The 25,204-nt window shown below is 32.8% G+C and overlaps 1 protein-coding gene across 1 annotated transcript; it reads left to right on the forward strand.

Moving 5' to 3' along the window:
* The first annotated feature begins 4,326 nt into the window (after nucleotides 1-4,326).
* LOC125060443 (4-coumarate--CoA ligase 3-like) lies at nucleotides 4,327-24,935 on the forward strand. The gene is made up of 8 exons (XM_047665349.1): nucleotides 4,327-4,558; nucleotides 10,041-10,251; nucleotides 11,768-12,124; nucleotides 13,693-13,878; nucleotides 16,997-17,118; nucleotides 19,305-19,466; nucleotides 22,273-22,443; nucleotides 23,156-24,935. The coding sequence occupies exons 1-8, from the start codon at nucleotides 4,376-4,378 to the stop codon at nucleotides 23,447-23,449; spliced, it is 1,686 nt and encodes a 561-aa protein (XP_047521305.1). The 5' UTR covers nucleotides 4,327-4,375; the 3' UTR covers nucleotides 23,450-24,935.
* Nucleotides 24,936-25,204: the final 269 nt, after the last annotated feature.

Raw genomic sequence — 25,204 nt, forward strand, 5'->3', positions numbered from 1 at the left:
TTTAAATGACAGGGCAAAACTAGCGTCTTCTCCACAGACTAACAAAGTAAATGAATCATCAGTTAACACAAAATAGATAATTAATAATCTAAAGAAGATTCTTCTAGGTTTAGTTAGACAACCTAAGAAATATAATTATTTCTTTACATATATATAACTATTGCAACTGAAGTCCAAAGCCAACAGCCATACCAAAAGATATTTTTTTAAATCTTGAATGCCTTGGATCGCTGATTGGAAGTGGCAGGTTTTTACAGAATTTGGTTCAACCGTAGAGTTTTCGATACAATGCATTGTATCGAAAACTCTACGGTTTATAGAAAAATTAATATAATTCCACTAACAATAACATGTTTTGACGTGATAACGTCTTTAAAATCGTTTTAGTCGGGTGACATGTTCAGAAACTTGTGTCACACCAAAACCTCACGAGCGCGATCGCAGGTATAACGAGAGAGAGACGGACCGATCTCCCGTCTCATCTCGAGCGCTGCCAGTAATTCCGTGAATGTATGAAGAAAAATGTATATCATAGTCGAATAAGTAAACTTGTCATTTTACACCCGAAATTTATCATCAAAAGTGTGAATAAAACGATAGATGTAATTTAAAATTTGAAAAAATTGTTATCTTCATTAATTCCTTACTTCCCAAAAACTTATATCACCAATAAGACGTTATCACGTAAACATCTCGATCGTAAACCTACTTTACAAACAACCAATATTTTTTTTGTATTAACGAATTCTTTTCAATTCAATTTTGGTCACCAGTCAAATTGGAAGACGGTTTTCCAATTTAAGCTTCTAATAAAGGGACAACTTTTTATTATTGAAAAACTATGAATTCTTATATCAAATAAGAGGAAATGAATTATATTTCTATAAGGGTATTATTATATTTCACTGTTGTAGTATAAATATGTATATTTTGTTGATTAAAAAATTATATACAAACTAGGTATTAAGCATTTTATATATTACAAATGAAATTTTTTAAAATTATGACGAATATTTTTGTTCGGTTTTAGATATATAAAAAAAAAATATATATAAAAGTATTAAAAAAATAAAAATATGTCCATGTAAAAAATATTCGAAATATTTATTTGTCCTGATAGATTTGAAGGTTGATTTTCTACCAATTAGAGGTGAATAATCGCACTCATGTACGCAGTCATTTGTTTTTGTTAAAATATATTAATATTTTTTGAACGCGGTTCATATTTGAAAATTTCTATGTATACATAGTATTTTTATAATATATAATATTCTTGTACAACATTGTAACTATGGAATTTGGGCACAAACTTTGGACTGGTCGTCTTTAAGAATTTACAGTTTTTTATTAAATTATTTTAATTACAAATTTTATTTCATTTTACACATTAAATACCTTATCTTACCTATTTTCGTTCCACAACTGAGCGATTTAAGGCAGTTTTTGCCGCGCAACACCACTATGTGAAACCATCTGCCCACTGAAGTATATCCGAACCAATTCGACTTAGGGTCCTTCAAGAACAGAGCGTTCCAATTATTAAAAGGCCGGCAACGCACTCGCGATCCTTCTGACATTGAGTGTCCATGGGCGGCGGTATCACATAACATCAGGTGAGACCTCCCGTTTGTTGTGTTCTATAAAAAAATGGAATCAGACCTTATAAGAGCCATATCCGAAAATAATGTTTTAAGTAAAAAAAAAATAATTACATTTATGTAAATGATATATAATTTTTTTTGTTTGTTAAATATTATTTTTTCTGCTTTTATGATGTGTCTCAGTATTTGTCGCCCATACTAGACCTTTTGAATAAATAAATCATATAAGGGTCTGTTTCACAATGTACGGATAAGTTCCACATAAGTTCCAAATTAGCTATTTATTACTTATTTGTAGGATAAACACTATTGTTGCGTTTCACGACTGTCAGATAGCGCTATTCGTCACATAAAGTCCATCATAAGTTATGAATCCTATGAATGTCAAATAGAACAATTTATCTTCCAAATAATTTATGTGTTGCATAGCTATTTGGTACTTTATCCATAAATTGTGAAACAGACCCTAAATCTATTATATATTTGATATAAGTGTTAAATAAAAAAAAAAGTTTGTCTATCTTAATACTTAATCATCTTCTTCGTTAAGGCATCGGGAATAAACACGTTTCAAATATATATTGTGCAACATTGATAGTAGATTAAAAATAATGCAGAGGTCAAAAGAATTGTGACAAGGCCGAATAAGATACAACTACGAGTCCCATGCGAGTCTAAATATATGTTGAAGAGGCCTTGAATTAAAAAGTTGATACGCTATATAGACGATATCAATAGTAGATAACCAGCTGTGTTCTGCGTTTCATGTCACTCTGTCTTTTAATGTATAAGGGAGCGTTCAAGTATAACGTCACGCAATTTTTGGAGATTATTGACCCCCCCCCATGTAACGAGCCATAACGTTTTTCTGTACCCAATAGTAAAACGTTTCGTGACCACTTAGTGACTCTTTATACCTAAAAGTTACCATTATGTGGTGTAAAGTCCTGGAAAGTCAAAAAAATAGTAAATAATAGTAGTAATAGCATGGTAATTAAAAGTAAACTTATACTGCTTAAACTAATACTTGTATAAGCGTACGACGGCTCGATCTGAAGTCTAAACCACCGACGCTAATCTCGAAATGAAACTCTAACGCGCGAACCCAATAATCAATCCACAACCTCAGATTGAAAATAATCTGAGATAAGACCGTGACAGTCGATCGATCTCCTATCTGCATCCCAATAATCAAACCCTACGAAGACAATCCATTTTTAGCGACGGGTTTAATGTTCTTTGTCGTTCCTTTTTACCGAGTTTTCACTCATAATTGATAATCAATGTAAACCAAATAATGTAAATAAAACCGTACATGTTATGTGTATGTTTAACAAACATTTTTTTTAATTATTAAAAAACTGTAAGTGTAAGTTAAAATCTGTTAAAATAATTAACTGTTGAAATCGAGTTTTCGTCTATCCACAGACACCGATACGACCTCCCTTGGATAGCTTGTATCAACAGATGGCTATTACAATCCGTCGATTGGTTATTGGCACACTTTTTACAACATTTGAATATAGATTACTATCGCAGATGGTGGATTGAGATAGGTTATTGGGTTCGGGCGTAAATGGAGTTGTAAATTATTGGTCGAACATTAGTGGTGGTCAAACACAATTATAAAGCGAAGCAAGCTTATAACTAACGTCCGTCCAGCGCGGCTGCGTAAATCTATCTAAAGGTATACAAATAAATAATAATAACTTATAAGGTATAACTAAGCCTAAACTACACGCTTGTAAAAGGGACCGACCGACCCTTCCGCTACCTGCGCACCCGCCGACCGATTCCTAATTCCTAGAACAACATCTGGCTGGCATCTACGTTAACCAGCTTTCTAATTATATTGTTATTTGTCCGTAACAACTTGTGTACTGCACTAACATAATATGTATCTCAATCTTGGGCGCCTACTAATGCGCAGCATACAAAACAGGTGTGTCAAAAATCGATGGAACGAGGTATCAATATATAAAATAAATTCATTACGAAGAATAACTAACATAAAAAAGAAGAACTGGAAAGTGGAGCAAGAAAGTATTAAGCTGGTGCGCATTAACGTTTAAGACGAAGACAATTTAGAAGGTGGATAGACCAGATTAAGGAAAAAGCAGCTGGTACATGGCAGAGAGTGGCATAGTGCAGATAGAAATCGCGGGATTTATAGGAGGCCTTTGCCAAAAAAGTGCACTGATGTCTAAAAAGAATGAGATGATAGAAATATAAATGTATTTAAATGTAAAGTATACAAAATAAAAGGCTTTAATTATTATTATTACTTCAGCGTTTCAATAGGTAATAGATAATGTTTGAATGATGCCTAAAATAGTTAAAAAATCGATTGGGGTCGAAATATTTGTTTACACAGTTGAATCGTAGTTCGTAGTTAGTCATTGTGTCAAGCTTAACAAAAGGTTTAAAATTGAAACACTTTATGATAAACCTTATATAATAATCAAAGATGGATAATTAATATATATATTTATAATTTATGGATCTTTTTTAAAGTATTTTATAATTTATTAAATTGTAATTAATTTGAAAGTTAACGCTTGATAAAGTAACTATAAACCCTAGCAAATTAACGCAAGAGTAACACAAAAAATTTCCTATACATATTAATAGTGGAACTTTTTAAACTAATTCGTTGGATATTGTATTATTATAACACCATTTAATTGTCGATTAGAAAATATGATAAAACGACTTACGCTTGAAGCCGGCTTTTTCATTCGAGACCTATATCTTATATACGTAACACATATAAAATGTTTGTGTCGCGGTTCGAAAAAATCGTGGAATGTCGTATAGTGAGTTTTCTAAGAAGAAATCATGTGTGGACGAAAAATAGAATTGTGAAATCACCTTACCGTGATATTGAAATAACTAATTTTTCTGTGTCCGAATATATTTTAAGTAATATACACAAATGGGAGAACAAAACAGCTGTGGTATGTATTTCTATAACATTTGTTAAGATAATTAATTATTATTTATTATTTTTTTTCTTATTTAATATAATTACAGTTATTTAATATATTAAGTTGATGTAAAAACTTTCACTTGACAGACGATTTACTTAATTCGTTTATTAACTAAATAATTTTGGGTTTAATATTTTTATTTTACATAATTATACTACTAATAATATAGGCTACTGATATTTTTAATATTTTTGACAATTTATGTCGTAAATCATGGATTATATTTATTTATTCATTTCGTTTTATTCTCTGTAATTAATAATTGTATTGCCTTATTAACATACTAAAATCACATTTAAAAATATTGTTAAAAAAGTAATATAAATGCGAACAAAAGAATGTGTGTTCGAATTCAATTTGTAGCTGTGTATTCAATGTATTATAAATGTATATACCTACAATTATCTACGGACTAAACGTTCCGAAGTGTGTTTTGTTGAGGAATTATTTTAAAATATATTGTCTCCTATTGATATTCACTGATATCAAATAATACCAGCATTTTGTTTAAGCGACTTTTGATGTGAAACATCTATAGCCGCACGTAAAACCGATTTCTGGCGTGGCGACGCGTCGCCTATATACGCTATATGATGGTATATATATATATATATATATATATATATTATATAGTCTATATGCAGTAGTGTGTACGGTGTGTGTATTTCGAAGTCACTGATTAAACGAATTAAGTAGTCACGTTTTGTAATACATTCGTACATTTTTGTATTTAATGAAAATAAATGTTTATTCAATAAATTATGACATATTTAGTTCTATCACAATCTGTTCTTTTCTGCATATTACTTTTACAAAATAATGTCGATGTTTCACATCTGCCAGGCGTCCCGTGACGGCTCACATTTTAAAAAATTATTTTTTTAAGTTTTTGTTTCATCTCTCCTACAACTAATACTTCTGCGGTAAACTATGCCAAATGAAAATATTTTTTCATATGCAGTAGATCCTATGATATTATATCTAACTTATCAAACAAACTTTTAGACTCTATAATATTGGAATTAATATTAATTAGATATTATTTTTCTACGAAATCTACTTTCTGTTGCCCTGGTACTTTTCAATCCTTAAACTGACGTGGTCTTAATACATTTCAACTTATAAAAAGACAATGAAGTTATGTAAATCATTAGTTTTTTATAATGAATTCCTATTAAATATTGGTAAAAAGTAAAACTAATTTCAGATACAAGTAGTTAACAATACGAAGTTTATTCGTAAATTAGTTAACCTTGGTTTTATGTGCTGTTGTTTCAAGATTGTAGAGTTGTTGGTAATTTCCTGCAAGTAAATACGATACACTGTCATACCACGAAGTTAGCTTTGCACATTGTATTCTATTAAAGAGGCACGCACATAGCTTCGTTTAAGACTGCGCGTGATTTATAATAAATTTATTTAAAACAAAAAAAGTTCTATGGACAGATTCTAAGAAGAGACTTAGCGAGAACTACTACTCCACGTATTGACGTTTGAAGTACAAACTTAGCTCAAAGACGTCACTCTGTAGTACATGTAGGTAGATCTATTTCGAATTTTGGCAGCTTAAAAGTATCGCCTTATAATTTGGATAACAACAAGCAAAACTGATAATTTAGATATTTTTTTTATCTTTGTTCATAATAAATAATACGGTAATTTTGTCGAGTCACGGCTTGACCTTAACGCTGGTCATAGACGGACTGCATGTTACAGCCGATACCGACTGCTCTAAGCGGTCGCCGCACGGCGATCTGCAGTTTCCATACAAAATTCATATTCGCAATACACGGACCGCTCGAGCAGTCCCTAAGCAGTCGGAGCAGTCGTTCTTTGGTCGAGTTTCGCCGTGCGGTCGACTGCTTAGAACCGCCGTACCCGGATACACGGACCGCTACAAGCGGTTGCTGCCAACCGCACGCCACTCCCTCAAATAAAATACTAACTAATTCATCAAATTAAAACCACGGACATTCTAAAGTAGTTGAAAAACTTTTTAGTGTTCTCAGCTGGTGAAACAAAGTATGAAATATTCCATGCTGTTCTCTTGATTGTAGTATTGGACGCACCCATAAACTACGGTGTCTTCTACACCTACGCTTGCGTAATGATAGTACAAGTAGCAGTGTTTCTTCATCCACACTACGACTTCAACGCGACCTCTCCACAGCAGTCGGTCTTGACTGCAACATGCGGTCCGTATATGGCCAGCTTAAGACAGCTCCAAATTTGTTTCTACATTTTCATCTCTCGGCAATGGTGACCATAAAATAACGTGGTGGCGCATTGTCTTTAATCCCATAGAAATTTATTAAAATATCATTTTTAAAATGAATGAAAGAAGGTTCAAATATTTGACACTAAACCAACATAACCTTACCTTTTTTAAACGTTCTTTACGATTTGTATGTAGTGTCCCAATTAAGGATTTGATTTTTTTAAGGAGGCTTTAGAACCCTTAAAATAAATAAAAAGCTGATAATATTACATGCATGATATCAGTTATTATAGATCTCAGTTCCATCCGTCCATCCAACAAAATATATGTATTCAAAGAAATAGAAGATCATATATGTTTTTTTTTAATGTTTTCTAGATAATTCCCGACTATGTAGTCGTCGTAGAGGTATTAAATAGCTTACGTAAATGGTATTGGTAACCCGAATGATTAAACACTACTACCTATTTCTTTTAACAACTTTTTGTATGACCGTTATAGCAAATCCTAAAAAGATATATGTTTTAATAGATATTTCTTATTAATTTTCTTGAGAGTAATCCATTATTATTGACTCGACACATCGTTACGTTTGAGTTTATAGTTTAGCTTGTAGTAGTAGTTTCCACATTTTGTGTTATTACATAGTCAAAGTCAAAGTCAAATCATTTATTTCAATTTCAAACCGCCTAAAATGGCACCTTTGAACGTCAAAAAAAAATATAAAGAAGATTCTAGTTGCCCCTTCCAAAAGCTAGTTTCGTGTGGAGAAGAATGGGCAAGAAACTCCACACTTACTCTTTTAAAACAGGTTTACAATATTTTGGTTACATTAGTTAAATAATTATATGTGAAGACAATGTACTCATAGAATAAAACTACTATACTAAAAAAGTTAGTATACATGTTCCTCACATATTTACAAATATCGAAACCGTAGAATATTATACATTAAAGAGTAATAAAAATAATATAAACACACAATAAAACTGTGTGTGAGGGTTACCTAAATATAATAAACATAATAATAATAATTTATTATGTATGTTTTGAGCGAGAAGTTTATGTACTGAAAGGCTCCTGGCATTGTTTATTTATTAATTGTTTCTTTGTATAATATGCCTTTTTTATCGAATAGAGACGAAATACTTAAGGCCGATTTACATTATCTTAGTGTTTAGGATAGTACTTTAGTTGAAACATGTAAACGCTACTTGCTTTAGTAAACGCTACGCTAAAGAACTTGCCTTTCAAGTTGTACTAAAGCACTCTCCTAAACACTAAGATAATGTAAAGCGGCCTTTAGAGGTAACCAATATTGATTGTTAATAAGAATTGTGTGTCAACCACCGAACCGTTCTTTGTGTTATACTATTAGTTTGTTATTAACAAACAGAAACATTAACAGAAGTAGATTTTTTTAACTTAACTAGTACAATAATAGGCTGCAAAGTAAAACTTAAACTGTCAAATACAAACTAGTTTTAAAATGAACAAACTTTTCCCACTAATTAGTAAATTAACTTATTAATACGATGACTTGAGTTTTAGTGCCGCGCGATCTTAAAGTTACGTAATCAGCGCTACGGAACGAAATTAAATTGTATACAATATCCTTATCTGTTTCAAAACTTACTAAATCTAAAAGTCTTTTATTCTGTTTTGTAACTTGTATGTGTTGTATTATTTAATTATAATTGATCATAAAGGGCCAGATTTAGATATATGTATAAATAAATGAAAAAGTAACAACAATGGTGTTATATGTATAATATCTAGCCGATGAGATACATACACACATACATTACAATAACGTCAACAAGATGACGATGGCAAAATTGTATTCAAGGTTACATGTGTCATTCACCTTTACATGTGCGATTTACGCGTATTTTGCATTAGATTTGATCTGTTATCAAAGTCTGTTTAGTTGTTTAGTTTACTACCACACTTAAACTTAGTACTGACCCCGCCGTTGCCGGAAATATCACCATAAACACTCCAAAAATTTTCTTGCGTTAGGTTAATTTTCACGTGTAAGAAGAATTTTAGATTTGCCGCCAATTCACAAAACCAAATGACAAATTAACGCAATATACTACATTAGGTTACCAAAGAGTTCTAAAATTGAAATTCAAAAAAGTTTTCATTAGCAATGTTTCTGACTGGCCAGTTCTAAACATTTTCCGGGCGAGTGCTTAAACCATACATGGAGGACACGGTCGAATTTTTAAAGACAAGCACAAATTATAAAAAATCCTATACTTGACGCTGGCTAATGCACAAATCGTGCCAGAGCCAAAAAAAAAAGAACATTTTCAGTGTTACCCACGTACCATATATTTTCCGTTATATAGATTGACTATGCATCCCTTTAGAGACAAGTCCCAGGTTAGATTCTCGGTGAAACAGCAGTTGCTGATTGCCAAAATTGCCAAGAGGAAGGGGGGGGGGAAACCAAGTGCAGTAAATCTGCATCGCGTCCATACGTCCATACGTCCTGGGTCCAGTTCTGTATAAAAAAAAACTAATATATAAAATTCTCGTGTTCACAATGTTTGTTCCCATACTCCTCCGAAACGGCTCAACCGATTCTTATGAACATTTTTATGCATATTCAGTAAGTCTGAGACTCGGCTACTATCTATCTTTCAAACCCCTAAGTGATAAGGGGTGTCCACCCCAAAACAAAATTTTTTTTCGATAAATTTTTATTTTTTATTTTTTTATGATACATCTTACAAAGTACATATGTCAACGTAAAATTGTAAAAACCGTTAGATTGTAATCTATCTCGCGAGATTGTAAACTGTCGAAAAATTGTGAACTCAACTACAATTTAACGTGTTATTATTCGGTAGATAATAATCTATCGAAGTGAAATCGTCATATTGTGAAACGGTACGCACATCGCGCGCTGATTTATAATAATACATAACTTCAATCCGGTTAAACAGTTTTTTCTTTAATACGTTAAATTGTAAGCAGTACCTTGAGTTCACAATCTTTCGACAGTTTATAATCTCGCGAGATAGATTACAATCTAACGGTATTTACAATTTTATGTTAACACATACAACCCTTAATTTTCACCCCTCTACGATCAACCCCTATTTTTATTACTGATAGTTATTTTTATTAAGCTAAAAAAATGTTTCCTAGAAATAAGATACATGGCAAAACCACCTTTGCCGAGTCAGCTAGTATAACATAAAAATTTCTGATTTGTAGGTATGTGGGATCACCGACAGACAATATACATATGGGCAGCTTTACAAACATTCACGGACATTAGGGGCTCATTTGAGACGAAACTTCAAATTACAAGATGGCGACGCTGTTGCAGTAATGATGCCGAATTTGCCGGAGTACCCCATCACGTTACTCGGCATATTATCAGCAGGGGGTGTTGTTACAACTCTCAATCCAGTATATACATCGTGTAAGTATAGTATAAGCACACTCGTCTGATTGATGTTATTTAAGAAAAATCGGAACAAATTGCTAGAAGGACAAAAAATACTTTAGCGGACTAACAAAGACTATATAAAAATATTAAAACATCGGTCGTTATTATTAAGGACAGCCCTTTAAATACCATTAATCAAACTGCATATTGAATAAATAATTTTATCATGGGCCTTCCAAACAACTATAATAGAAAGAAGAGAGAAGAAGAAGTTTGCGAAACAGTATTTTTTTACCGGATTATTTGACTTAGTCAGTGATTTGTAGAATTATTTGGGTTGGGTTTTGGGTCTCTGTTGGCAATAAAAAAGGATGTCTTGCGGTAGTAGTAAGTTAGTATATATCTTTCATAATATATGTCGGAACTCTGGCTGTTGTACTCGTATGGCTAATGTTAGCTGCCATTGCCATTGTATGTTTATTATAGATCTTATAATATTTGAAAATCGAATAAACATCAAGTATTAACGGTTTTAAACTTATTCTGTGTAACGCTAGAATCTCTGAACAAAACAAATGAGTTAATATTTTTGCTAGTACACAGCGTATTAATATTCTTCATAAGTTTAGTTCCTAAAACGTCTACAGAGCGCTTCTTAATATTTCTCTTTTTATATGACGATAGCGAACCCATTTTATGCATTGTTCGACATGACTGTTTTCTTGTCTCTTATAAGGTTATTACACAGAAACCTTTGCTGTACGGTCACAAATATTATTCCTCTTACAATTTGTCTAAATTATATAGCAATAAACAGTTTTAATCATAATTTTACACAAAGTATTAATTAATTTCATGCAAGGTTTATATTAATGGAAACGGGAGCTAAAATTCAATCGAATTTGATTAAAATTGATAAAACCGATAAAGAGCTTAATTTAACACGACCACTATTCAAATGAAGAGTTGTTGTTAGTAATTAATATGCTCCATTTTAAAGTTATAATTTAATATGAAATAACATTCATGAAATTTTAATATATATATTACGATCAAGTATACAGTGTATTTCTTAACCTACAAAGTAATAATAAAAATTATTAAAAAGAAAATCAAAACATATTTAAAAGTTTGGTCCCTGTGGCAGTGTACCTTGTGTGTCCACACAGGTAGCATCCCATACTAAAGCCCGTCCCATTTCCCAAGGGATCAACGACATCCCATCCGGCCGCTTGCCATTGTCTCTTGCGATGGCTATTGGCTCCAAAATTGCTGGAACATTGACGGTTTTTTGTTAAAATGTTTAATGACTTTGATGTTCGGTTCACAATTCATAAGTTCGCGTCATATTAAAAAAATTAATGACTAACAGTTTTTTTAATAAAGCATGGAAATTTAAAAACTGTTCCTAGCAGAAAACCCTCGTCGTTAAACGTTTCCGAAGTTGGTCCAAAATAATAGATACCTTTGCAGAATAATCGGTTACCTATTAGGCGTTAGATATCGTCGAACAACTATAGTAATTAATAAACCTAATACTTGCTTACAGATGAAGTACAAAGACAAATAGCAATGTCAGATACTAAACTTATATTCACAATCCCAGAAGTAGTTCCCGTCATTCAAGAGGCTTTATCTCTAGCAAAGAAAAACATTCCTATAATTGTCATGGATGTGGAAAACAACCGTCAAGACGGCACAATTTCGTATAAAGAAATCGTTAATAACACAAACGTTGATTTAAGTATTCTTAAAGAGGTTAAAAGGAATCCAGAAGATGTCTCTTTTCTTCTATACTCTAGTGGAACTACGGGATTGCCTAAAGGCGTGGAATTAACCAATAGGAATATCGTTGCCAATTGTAAGCAGCAAGATACAGATTTAAGAATGTATGACTTTACTACTGGTGAGTTTTAGTTTAATTTTCGCTTGAAGTCTATAGAACATATTTTTTTAGATTATAAAGCTTAAGATAGTTTAGTTAGTAATGTAATAGGAGACAAACGGACAAGAGGCTCATCTGATGTTAAGTGATACCGCCATGGACACTCACATTGCCAGAAGGCTCGCAAGTGCCTTGTTGTTGCGTTGCCTTTTAAGAATTGGTACGCTCTTTTCTTGAAGGACCCTTAGTCGAATTGGTTCGGAAATACTTCAGTGGGCAGCTGGTTCCACATAGTGGTGGTGCGCCCCAAAAACTGCCTTAAGAAACGCTCAGTTGTGGAACGACGGACGTCGAGGTGATACGAACAGTATTTTGTATTATGCCTTGACGTCCGATGATGAAACTCAGCTGTAGGTATTAGACTGAACAACTCCTTTGAACACTCTCCATGGTAAATACGGTAGAAGATGCAGATACCCCAAATCTCTACGCAACGCCAAGAGATCAAGCCACACTTATAACAAAACAATGACCAACAACAAACAAAGTTAAAAAATTGGGGAATGGTGGCAGAAAAGTTTAGACCTACCCTGCGATTCTGTAACTCACTTTTCGAATTCGAATTAAGAAGGGAGCTTGTAGTTTATTGTTTATCAGAATGCCAAATCGTAAAATGTCTGCTTCACGACTGATTTGAGCGAGACCGCCGCTGCGAAAACCGCTGTGTGAGTTCGAAAAGTGAGTTACAGAATCGCAGGGCTATTCTTAAACCGAATACACAGAAGAACTTCCAAGCCAATCCGGTGGATATCGATGCCTAGGATTTTGGTCCAGTTTGACCGATATGAAGATAGTCGCATAATACTAATTTTACGATCGGACCATGTATTCCTATAAAAGAAATTATAGTATTTTTTAATAATAAAGTTAGAAACATATAGGTATGGTTCAAGCGAGCATAGCCTTTTGTCATTTCACCCTTTCTGATATTTTTTCTGAAGACGCAAATAACAATAGGACGCAGCTTTTAATCCCGCATTCACACAGACTAATCACTCTTACACTTCTCGAAACACGTTTCTTGGTTTGCCGATCTTAGATAGTTGTTAATCAAATAGAAGAGCACAATTCTGGGCATGTTTAATTTGTTATTCCTTAATGGACACTCTAAGTAATGAAAAACAGTGTTTATATATGAGATCTTATTCTAAAGCAATGGTAAAATGTATTGTAATTAATGGTTAAAAGTACAGAATTGAAGAATTATTTTTGTGTTAGTCAATTTATTCCTCAAGGCGCTCTAAGTATATGTGAACCATATAAAGAAAAGAAAGAATAAACTTTATTATACACAATATACAGGATATTTAGGTAAAGTAAAGCGCACTGGCCACACTAGGATTTTCTGTGTTGTGGGCAACCATTCTCTTCCTTTTGACATGTTAACTACACTTAAAAGTACACTTTATGATTTCTACATAACACAAATTTATATTTAAACTATTTTTAGTAAGTGTATGTAATGTGAGTTTTGAAATGTTAGTGATAATTTTTTTTTTTTTTCGGTTTGAAAGATTTATTTTTTTCAGAAACAAATCAAGATGCTGCTCTTGCAATAATTCCAATGTACCATTCATATGGTTTGACTGTGGTCACCCTTCACAAGTTGGCAGTTGGGTTGAAATTGGTGACAATGCCGAAATTCAAACCGGAAACATGCGTCAAGGCTCTGGAAAAACATAGCATTGATTTGTTTTTTTTGGCCCCACCACTCAGTAAGTATTCACAGATTTGACAGCATAGATGGAGACAAATGCTATCTTCCATCTGTGCCTGTCCAGAATTTTTGGGACTAAGGAATGTTTTTCTCATGCCTATTCAATGTGAGCAGTGTTGGCCTAATGGCTTCAGCGTGCGACTCTCATCCCTGAGGTCGGAGGTTCGATTCCCGGCTGTGCACCACTGGACTTCGTTTCTATGTGCGCATTTAAAATTCGCTCCAACTGAAGGAAAACATCGTGAGGAAACCGGCTTGCCTTAGACACAAAAAGTCAACGGCTGATCACCTACTTGCCTATTAGATTTCCAAATGAAACAGATACCGAAATCTGAGGCCCAGACCTAAAAAGGTTGTAGCGCCATTGATTTATATTATTTTTATTCAATGTGAATATCGAGAGAAGAAAAGAGATCTGTCCCACAATTTTTTTTAAGGACTCTAGCCGCTTTATCGTACCAGCTGCTACTCTAGCTAATTTTAAATCATTATTACTCCACCTACACCTCCGACATTGCACTTGCAATTCTGATGTTGCAGTGTCCATGGGCGGATGCTTAAAAAATCTATTTGGACTACGACAAAGACTCACACGGTTAAGGACTAGGATCCAACCTCAGATACACGTGTTAAATAATCATATTTTTAATTTATTTCAATATCACTACGATTATTATTTACGTTCCCCAATAACTGTGTAAATATTTAAATGTAATATGAATATTATTTGACATGAACAATAAACGAGCGGCGTAATAATAGATATATTTTTTTATAACATGTGTGCATAAATTTTTATATATATTACTTATATTATTAAGTAGGTATTACATCAAATACTAATCTCTAATCTAGGTCCTAGCACTATAAGGTTTTTTAAGGAAATATCAAATAGGTTAGTCGACATCACAGGAGACCGAAGAGCTGGCAGCTACCTCGGACAAAGAATTAGACGCGCTATTCAAAGGGGGAACGCTGCCAGAATCTTCGGAACCTTGCCTAAAGGGACTCCTTTTGATAATATATTTTAGTTATTATACTATATTTGTTAAGGTTATTATCATTATATGTATCCCTCATAGTTATATTGAATATTATTCTGTAAACAAATCACACATTTCGTAAACATTTTCGTATCTAAATTCCTTTATCATGAAGATATAATTGTGCAATTTAATATTACAACATAATTCAAATCAAGATAAGGAATATATGCATCTTGTTCGATCACTAGGCAAACGAAAGAGACAGGACTTTGATAGTGAAGAATTATCAATGAAGACGTATCGAAAATAGTGATAAAGTTGAAACACGATCCGTAACTGGCCTTTGTGATAAAACTTGTATCAGCCACGGTATTATGTTACTTGCAATAGCTACAGATATCCCCACGGTTTTGTATGAAATTTAGATGGCCTTAAATATATATAGTTATCTCAATATCCGTACAGCTTAGGTATCCTAGAAAAGCGGTGCCGTTAACTAACGGCCGTCATTTTACGGTTGTTAATAACGGCCGTCATTACTTTTTAATATAATGCAAAAAAACAATCATTTTCGCTCGTCCAAGTCACGTTTCCACTTATTGTATTAATTAAATACGAGCACCGCTACACGCAAAAAACGTTGAACTAATGTTTATCACCGTTATGACGTCCGTCATGCAAATGACAGCACTGCTAGTTGACGTTACGGTGACACTACGTTCTTTAGGAATCCTACTCCGATGTTAGCTATAGACAACGTATGGGTGACGTCACCCAACGTTACATTACGGCCGTTAGATAACGGCATCGCTTTTCTAGAAAACCTAAGCTTTAGGCAACCTTGGGATCGAACGCCACTGTAGATTAATTATTAATTAGATTATCAATTAGCGACAATTATAAACCTAAAATTAAATAGGGATAATTTCAAAGATAAGTTGAAATGTGATAAAAGTTATTTGTTATTACTAGAAATATTCTTAATAGAGTGTTGCCCTTACATTCCTGTGCCTGTTTCTTATTCGTAATAGGCAAGAAGATGAGCTTTCACTCACGTGCCTCATAGAGTGTATGAGTCTAAGGCCGGTTTTCTCACGAGTTTTCCTTCATTGTATCAGTGAGTGTTTAATGCGCACAAAAAGTCTATTGGAGCACAGCCACGCACACCACTAGGACAATACTCTCTTAGATTTAGATCTTTGGGGACAAAAATACCATTTTTATCATACATGATTATATAAATAAATAATTAACAAAACCTACTTAATAGATATTACAGTTCCAACAGACTAGTTTTTATATTTCTTTGGCTCCTATATTGGAGCCAAAGAAATAGAAAAACTATCATACCGATAGTTATAGGCGCAAACGGAGTAGTAGCTAAAAGTATTACTAAATACATTCAACAATTAAATGCCTGTACCATCACAATTCTCCAGAAATATTCACCTCACACCTCAACCATTACCAATAGAGTGCTTGGAAATACAGTCTTCCTTGATCGAACTACACCACAAAACAACAACATAGACCTTTATTATAATATGTATTTGGGGACGTCAGTGCCTTTTCTCTTGAGGGTCACAAGACGATACTGACGATACACCGGCTGTACGCTATAAAGGCTGTAATCAACTTTTCATTAATAATAGTTATATTATTAGTGTTGACAAGATTGCCACGTGCAACAAGATTGCCACGCAATTTAATAATATTCGAAGAGTAGAAAATGTAAGATGTCGCAAGCCAAATCAAAATCAAATCGGTTTATTCATTATTGAGGTTCCAAGAACTAACAGGCACACCGCACTATCATAATAACTCTCAGCTACACTCTCAAATTCATGTGCATACACACCCATTCACACACTGACACATTCACTCATACTTAATGTAAGATAGTTGTAACACTAAACTTACTTTTTTTAAACTATTTTAAACATGTACCACGGAATAATTGTTATCGAGTAACCCACAACACAGGAACTCCCAGTTTGGGGACTAGCCATACATGAATTTTGTCATAAATAAAGTTTATTATTGTTATTACTTATACGTGATTTCGTTTATCGTCACTCAGTTCACAGACAATTCCGAGATTCGGATCTTAATTTTGTATAAAAATTTCAGTGCTTTTCCTGAGTTCGTATCCTGGAGTGAAGGCAAAGCATATTGAGCGTTGCAGATCTGTCACCATTGGAGGAGCACCGTTACCCAAAGCTGATATTGAAGCGTTTCTGAAAAAAGTTGAGGTAATATTATTAATATTAATAATAGGCTATTTTTTAAAATAAGTTTACTTTTGGAAATCAAAAATTATTTGTCTCTTGCATAAGAAATAAGTTTATTAGGTGAGGTGATGAAATTAGATTGGCGAACAAAACTTAGCGCCTGCAGAAATCTATAGATTTTATGCCGTCAGCAACATAACTTGTCAAAAATCAAGTCTCGCAACGCGAAATGCGTTAAAAAGTAATGAGATCCATGTAATACCAAGTCGGTTATTTTATTCAGACTCTTCTTAAGGACCATCTGTCTTTATTATTACATAATTAGTTAACCTAACAACATCTTGTCGTCAATGTAGAATGATAACCTCGTATGTCAAAAAACCATTAGACTCTTATGTCTCGTTTAACTTGTATAACCAAGAAGTAAGGACTTATTTATGTTATCAATAAATAAGTAAGGACTTATTTATATTATTAATAAATAAGTAAGGACTTATTTATGTTAAATTACCATCCAAAACTATGGACAACAACACATAATATTTTAAGGAACATTGACGTAATGAGACATTTTTTTCGTTTCTTGTAATGTTTGGTTCTCTGGACATACAAGTTTATCATATAGGGACGTTATAAAGAATAATCGACGGGCGCACCGTGCCGCTAGATACAAAAAAACTTAAAAATGAACTTCATGCCATAGTCATACCTTCAACAGCCTAAACTGAAATCTCGTTTAGGGCAATCGTAAATATTTGAAACAAAATATACTGTAAAATAAGTCTTCTTCAATTCACAACTGTTTTGAACAAAGGTCCTGTTGTATCTAGTACACAACAATAACCTTACCATTTTAATATGTATCAAAATATTTATTTACCCCTTCATAAGTATTAATGGTTTGGTCAAAGCACCAAGTCATTGTTTAGAAGCGCGGCATCCAAAATTAAAATAGCCATGATGATCGCCAACCTTCGCAAGGAGATGGCACTATAAGAAGAAGAAGTATTTATGGCTACGGTGAACATTTATTGATATTTATTGATTAAGCGGGAAGCAGTCTACAATATAAGTATCTGCATTGACGAATCAATGAAGTACTATATAAATTTTAAAATAGCAAGATTTATTCTCAAAATGTCTGAACCCTCATTGACATTAAAAATCTCTTGTTATTTTTCGTAGACGTTACCAAATTACGTTAAGGAATAATTTAATTAAATTAATAACATAATAATTATTTTAAGCTTCACGTAGCCTTAATTACATTTTGTTGAAGATTTTTAAAGTATAAGCAGGCCGAATATTCAATAATTTAGAATAATGTTATCTTTAATTATATTTTTGTTTGGTATAGAAAAAGGATAATAAATTAATTATTTGATTTTCACATCAAATAGCGTATCCTTACACTCGATAAAGCCAATATTCATTGATTCATAAGCCGACTATATAGAGAGGTAGGCAACTGAGTACGCGCGTAACTTTGCCCATGTATTATGGCAAGATTTTTGGCAACCTTTTTAACTTATCCTTATAATTTATTCTATTAACATAAAACTATAATATAATATAATAACCTTAAAAAACCAGTGACGCTACAACCTTTGTAGGGCTGGGCCTCAGATTTCTATATCTGTTTCATAATTGTTTGTCAATCTAATAGGCAAGCCGGTTTCCGCACGATGTTTTCCTTCACTGTTCGAATGAATGTTAAATGCGCACATAGAAAGTCCATTGGTGCACAGCTGGGGATCGAAACTACGACCTCCGTCCACTGGGACAACACTACTAAATTAAACCATACGGAATCATTACACTATCTATGGCTGAATCGTTCTTAAATTCATTCGGTAGTTCTTAAGTTTCTCGCGATTATACAGAGGAACGCACCAGTAAGCATGTGGCGTTTTACGAGTATAATATTAACAATAAAAGCCCTTTATTCACTGACCTTTTAACATGCTACTCTTATTTAACAGTAGTATCTTAAATCTAATTTACATAGCGAAAATAATAATTGATTAGCAACCACTTTGGTCAGGTTGTCTGTCGAGATAGGCCTTCCCCAATTGTTTCCACGTCTCTCTATCCTTGGCAGACCTTCTCCATCCTTTTGGTAGATCGTCCTCCCATCTTTTAATACCACTATAATGAATGATGTAAGGATATACACAGTTTATCTGTAAATGAATTCTATTTTTCAGAGAGATGTTCACGTTGGACAAGCGTATGGATTAACGGAAACAAGTCCAGTAGCAACATTAGCACCTCTTGGCTTCAAGAACTATACATCTGTTGGTTATGCTATACCAAACGTCGAGCTTCGGATAATTGATAGCGAATCAAATAATTTGGGACCTAATGAGGTAACACACAACTCTTGTAGGTTTTTATATGCTTCATATGGCCTCAATGAAATTTTCTTAAAAATAATAAATCGTTTATTTTCAAGGAAAGCGGTACATTTAGAGAAAAAAAGCACAATCAGCCATATATACAAATAGTCATGTCATTATTAGGGTCTGTGTCTACATAAGTTCCAAATTAGCTATAAATTATTACTTATTGGTAGGATAAACACTATTGTTGCGTTTCACGACTGTCAGACAGCGCTATTCGTCACATAAAGTCAATCATAAGTTATGAGTCCGATGAAGTGTCAAATAACACAATAATTTATCTTCCAAATAATTTATGTATCCATACCAAATAGCTATATTTGGTACTTTATCCATACATTGTGAAACAGACCCTTAATATCATAATGTCATAATACAGAACAGTTAAGATATTTATAAATATTTATTAAGACAAAGCTATTGATGAATTATTTAAAATAATTTTTTATTTTGTTTATTTTTATAGAAACATCTGTCGAAGCAAGTTTGACAGTTAAATTTCAAAACTTACATAGAAACCTGAAACTAAATTATCGTTGTGTAGTTCGGTCTTGCGATGCCAATAAACAGCTTATAGGCCGGTCACGGTACGAAAAAATGCTATTGACTTTAGGAACCTAAACTCATCAGAATCTCAACTAGATTGTTTTAAGAAAGCTATTAGTTGGCCCCCAGTTAATTTATTTATAATTGTTGTGTTATATTCGACAGTATGAAAAATAAATTGTTATGGTAATCTGTATGGTTATGGTAAAACATGCATTTTGAAAGCGTTATGGAGTAAAATAACATACATCACAGAGACTGGTACGCCATTTTGAGTTTTAGCAGGTTCTTGTTATTACTAAATGAAGAATCTTTAATATGTTTGAATAGGTTCTATAATAAAGACCGTTTTTCTAATCTTTACAAATCTTTAACATTATATTAAAACTTTTCTCGTTATTCGACATCCTAACTTCCTCCAGTACTCTTTTATCTTCTATCTCAGCTTTTTTTATCTTCTATTCCGTTTTTATAGGCGCCCTCTTCCCCTTCTTCCCCTTGGCCCATTGCCACTTCTGTTTTCGGGCATAATGTAAGACATCTATAACTTTTGTTTTTCGCTTTTTACTTTATTCTTCTTATTTTTGCACGCGTCTTTCCATTGCTTTCTGGCACGCCACGTTAGAATGTCTTAATTAAACGTGGGTGCTAACCTATTAGCACCATCAAAAACATCTAATTATAGCACAAACGAACTTTTTTAGTATCTGACCTCATATCACGTGTAAATTAATGTTTAAACAAAATTATTATAGAGTTTGTCACACTCTTGTTTGTTTATGATTTACTCAGCTCAACTCTTCTCGAATCGTCTAAACTTGTCATGGACTAAATTTATATATTATCTAATCTTCTAATAGTATATTTATGACAATAATTCAGTTGAATGAATCAAAATAAGAATATTTCCAACAGTACATGAATGGGCAAATGGTAAGAGAATATATAAGTGTAGATTTATAAATAAGGTGTACCATTAGTCCGACGCACTATGGAAATTCGAAATCAAAAATCGATAACTTTTTTATTTTTCAAGAAAGACGATTAAATTTTTGCACACGCATAGGGTGTTAAATAGGGCTTCAAATAAAAATGCTTTACTTTTATTAGAGTATGTATGTACTATAAATAAATGATAAAAACAACAGTTTAAAGAAACTTCCTTTACCTTATTTCCTTATCGACAATATAGTGAAAAAAAAGTTATTTTTTCATTACTATATTATAACACAGCAATAATAAAGGTTATAGCTATTTCAATAAGTATATTTAAAGCACCGGGAGACGTCGGAAATTGTCAAAAGTCTCGACGAAGTTAAAAGATTGAAGCGAATAGATCTGAAATAGACATTCTTTGACATACTTACTTTGCGGAATTAAAGAAAACATATTCCAAATGAAAATCATGCAAAATTACTAACAAACCAAAACAAAAATTTCTTTATTAAGTAAATAGTCTTAAATCTATATTTTAGTACATCCCTTTTAGGTTCAAGAACCTGTGTTAGGGATGAACGCTCTTTCCTATATGTTAATACTTAATCTACTTAACAAAGCAAAACAGTAAAGGTACTTAAATAGTTAATTAATTATATTACATACTTGAAAAACCAAACTACTGGCGATTGTTGATATTAAATCGTAATAACAAGTGAGGTAGATTAAAATCAATCACACCATCGTCTTTCTTTTATTTTTACTAATTACTATATTATATTTAAGTTTCACTCTTATACTATTCAATAAAATTTAAAAGTGCGTCAAAAACAACATTAGTAAAATATACTTAAAAACTAGAGATAGGAGTCTGTTTTATATTTATTTAATTGTAACATTGTTTGGAAATAAAAAGCTTTATTATTATTTTTATACCTTTGAGGCAAATTATTTAATTCACAAACTGTAAATCTTTCTTATGTTTACGAGAATACTAAATAGCCAATTTTTTTTATTTCTATTTATCCCTTTTTTATTATTGCTATATACGTATGCTATGTGTACTTTATAATTTAATTATTAAAAAGAAAATTGTTTATGTAAGATTAGCAAATTTTGAGGACAATCATACACCGACGATTAACTCACGTGTTTTGAAGACTATCATCATTTCAATATTATCTCATTCCAACAATATCAGAAACATTGGTACATATATGTTATATAGCAATGACACACTTTTAAGTCGGTTAAAAATATCTGTAATAAATACTATTAAATTTCTTTATAGGTTGGAGAATTACTAATCAAAGGGCCTAACGTTATGAAAGGATACAAAAATAACCCCGAAGCCAACAAGCAGGCGTTGGTTGAAGATGGCTGGTTCCGGAGTGGTGATTTGGCCAGTATTTCTGATGATGGAGTACTAACCATTGCTGATAGGTTAAAGGAGCTGATCAAGGTATAATATACAACATTTCGATAAACTTAGGTATAATACCAAAATTTAATTAAATAATTTAACTTGACTTGAATTTTTTATTCACGTATAATCTTGAGAAATCCACTAACTGTACTTGGACTTAACTTCTAATACATTATAACCTCTTTAACATATATAAACGCGATATTATACTAAATAAATACATATATTTATTCGAGTTTTTCGGATATTACGGTCCACAAATACGCGTGCAAACTTGTCTAACGTCTGCGCTCTGCGTGCTCATAGCGTCTACATTGAGACATCATGGAACATTACGATCTAGCCTAACTTAAGACTAATAAGTAATTTAAGTCTAACCTAATTCACTAATAAGGATAATTAACATAAAAAAGTGTCCAATATCACTTACAGTCTCTATTAAAGGGAAGACACTCTATTCTTATGTACTATGGTTTCACTTACCACTGTTTAGCACTTAAGACTAACGTTCACTAACACTGAATCACTAATTCCTTGCCCAATCTTCTCAATAGCTTAACAAACGAATGATTCTTTTTAATTTAATTCAATTTCACTTGTGAGATCATTCTTCTTTGACGTGTCAACTACTAAACCAAAAAAGTAGTTAATTACCGCTTCTACTTTATTACTCGTAGTAGAAATAGCACAGCAAAAATAAATTAAGTTATGGAACTTATCGATGATGTTATAAACAATCCTTTTCCAGGTCAGCGCATTCCAGGTCGCTCCAGCTGAACTAGAAAGTGTTTTAAAAGAACATCCAGATGTCTTTGACGCAGCAGTTGTACCTATACCAGATCCAATCACTGGGCAAAAGCCAAAAGCCTTTGTAGTGTTGAAAGACAACAAACACACAAGTGATAATGATATCCTAGCATTTGTTAGTAAAAGAGTTGCGCCATACAAGCGAATTAAGGAAATTGCTTTTCTTAATGAAATACCCAAGAACCCGTCGGGAAAGATTATGAGAAGGACACTTGTTGAAAAATATTGTTCGTAGAAGACTTATCTCTATTCATAAACATACACCCATATACACATTACTTGTATATATAGGTCTGTTATCTAAAGCTGGCGGCTTCAACCCATTTACACTTTGTACTTGTGTAGTGTCTGTGAATAAGCGCGAGGCGTGACGTCACACTGAATATGCATCATGAAAAGACTGTCCGTCTCTCTCGCGCTCGGTCAAGCTTATGAGTATAAAAGAGACAGTTATTGTTTTGCTTTAGCTACTGTTTATAAATACATGTTAATCTTTTTCTCATTATTATTTTGGCTGTGATTGTTTACTTATTTGGTTGGAAGTTAGAATACTTAGAAAAAATGTCTTATGAAATAATTGGTTCCGGCAGAACATTAACAGGACAATTTCGTGAAATAGTGTACAATATTTTTCATTATTTTAAGCATTTTAATAAAAACAGTTTAATGAACGAATTGTTAGTAAAGTACGCAATCAAAATAATATAATATATTATCGTATAATATATCATATCCAGAAAAAAACAAAACCCAACCTTACTAAAACCAAAGTAGACTAAATATAGCTTGGCAAAAAAGTCGTATTTTTAAACATACTGTATAGTGAAATTGCATTAGTGTGAGTATTGTGAACGCGCCAGCTTTCGATAACCGACCTATACAGTCTGAATTGCGTTCGTGTCACTCCAAATTCAGTGCGACAATAAAATTAAGTTTTCATATGAGTTATGACAATTAGTTTTTAGAAGACTTCAAAAGAAAACAGAAGAAAAGCATTTATAAGACGTGTAAATTTTTGGTGTATTTTCATAACCCCTCGTTTTCCCAAATATGTATACGTCCTAATTGGATCCTTATATTCCTACACTATTTCTTTTGTATTATTCGGTTCATCGTCGAACATTGAGGCAGAATAAGAAATTCCACCTGTATCACCTTGACGCCTGTCGTTCCACAACTGAGCGTTATTAAGACGAGCGTTATTGAGCGTTTTGCCGCGCATCACCATTATCAACCTTGCGATTCTGTAACTCACTTTTCGAACTCTCACAGCGGTTTTCGCAGCGGCGGTCGCGCTCAAATCAGTCGTGAAGCAGTCATTTTATGATTTGGCATTCTGATAAGGCGGGAGCTTGTAGTTTATTTTTTATTTACTGATATTTACTGAAGTGTTTCCGAACCTATTCGCTCTGTCATTTGAGCGTTTCCATACGTTAGTTTGGCTTGGGTCACGCCGTAATGTTTTATCTTAAAGTCCTTGGCCATATTAGATATGATTATACTGAAGTTATTTCTGTTTACTATTGACTTCATATCAAGCAGTAACCTTTTCTTTGTCATATTTTATACGCACATGTTTCAAGAAAAGAGCGTACCAGTATAGGCTCTTGCAAGCCCTCTGCCATTGAGAGTGTCCATGGGCATTACTTAACATAAATTGATTCCCCTGCCAGTTTACTAGGAGAAATAATTGTCTTAAATACAATGTCAATCAATACAGAGTAACTATATTTTTTACATTTTATTATAACAAACACCCTGACGACATAAATTGAACTGGGCAGAGAAGGCTGCATTTCTCGCCGTTTGGGTAGTTCGAGATTAACAAGTACACATCGGTATGTATTTGATTTGAATAAAATCGATATTTTCTTATACAAAGATTGGAGTAAGACGTCATGTTAGCATTTAATACATTGTTGTTAGAGCTAATCGTTCCGATATAATTTAAATTATGTGGATGGAATTGGAAGAAATGGGGGATTGTTAT

The sequence above is a fragment of the Pieris napi genome, chromosome 21 (assembly GCF_905475465.1).
Source record: "Pieris napi chromosome 21, ilPieNapi1.2, whole genome shotgun sequence".
Taxonomy (NCBI): domain Eukaryota; kingdom Metazoa; phylum Arthropoda; class Insecta; order Lepidoptera; family Pieridae; genus Pieris; species Pieris napi.

What these genes read in the sequence shown, in the direction of transcription:
- LOC125060443 (XM_047665349.1), top strand. Translation starts at nt 4,376, where the DNA reads ATGTTTGTGTCGCGGTTCGAAAAAATCGTGGAATGTCGTATAGTGAGT. An exon ending in CAATCCAGTATATACATCGT is followed by an intron (nt 10,252 to 11,767) that starts GTAAGTATAGTA and finishes ACTTGCTTACAG; the next exon opens with ATGAAGTACAAAGACAAATA. An exon ending in ATAATTTGGGACCTAATGAG is followed by an intron (nt 19,467 to 22,272) that starts GTAACACACAAC and finishes ATTTCTTTATAG; the next exon opens with GTTGGAGAATTACTAATCAA.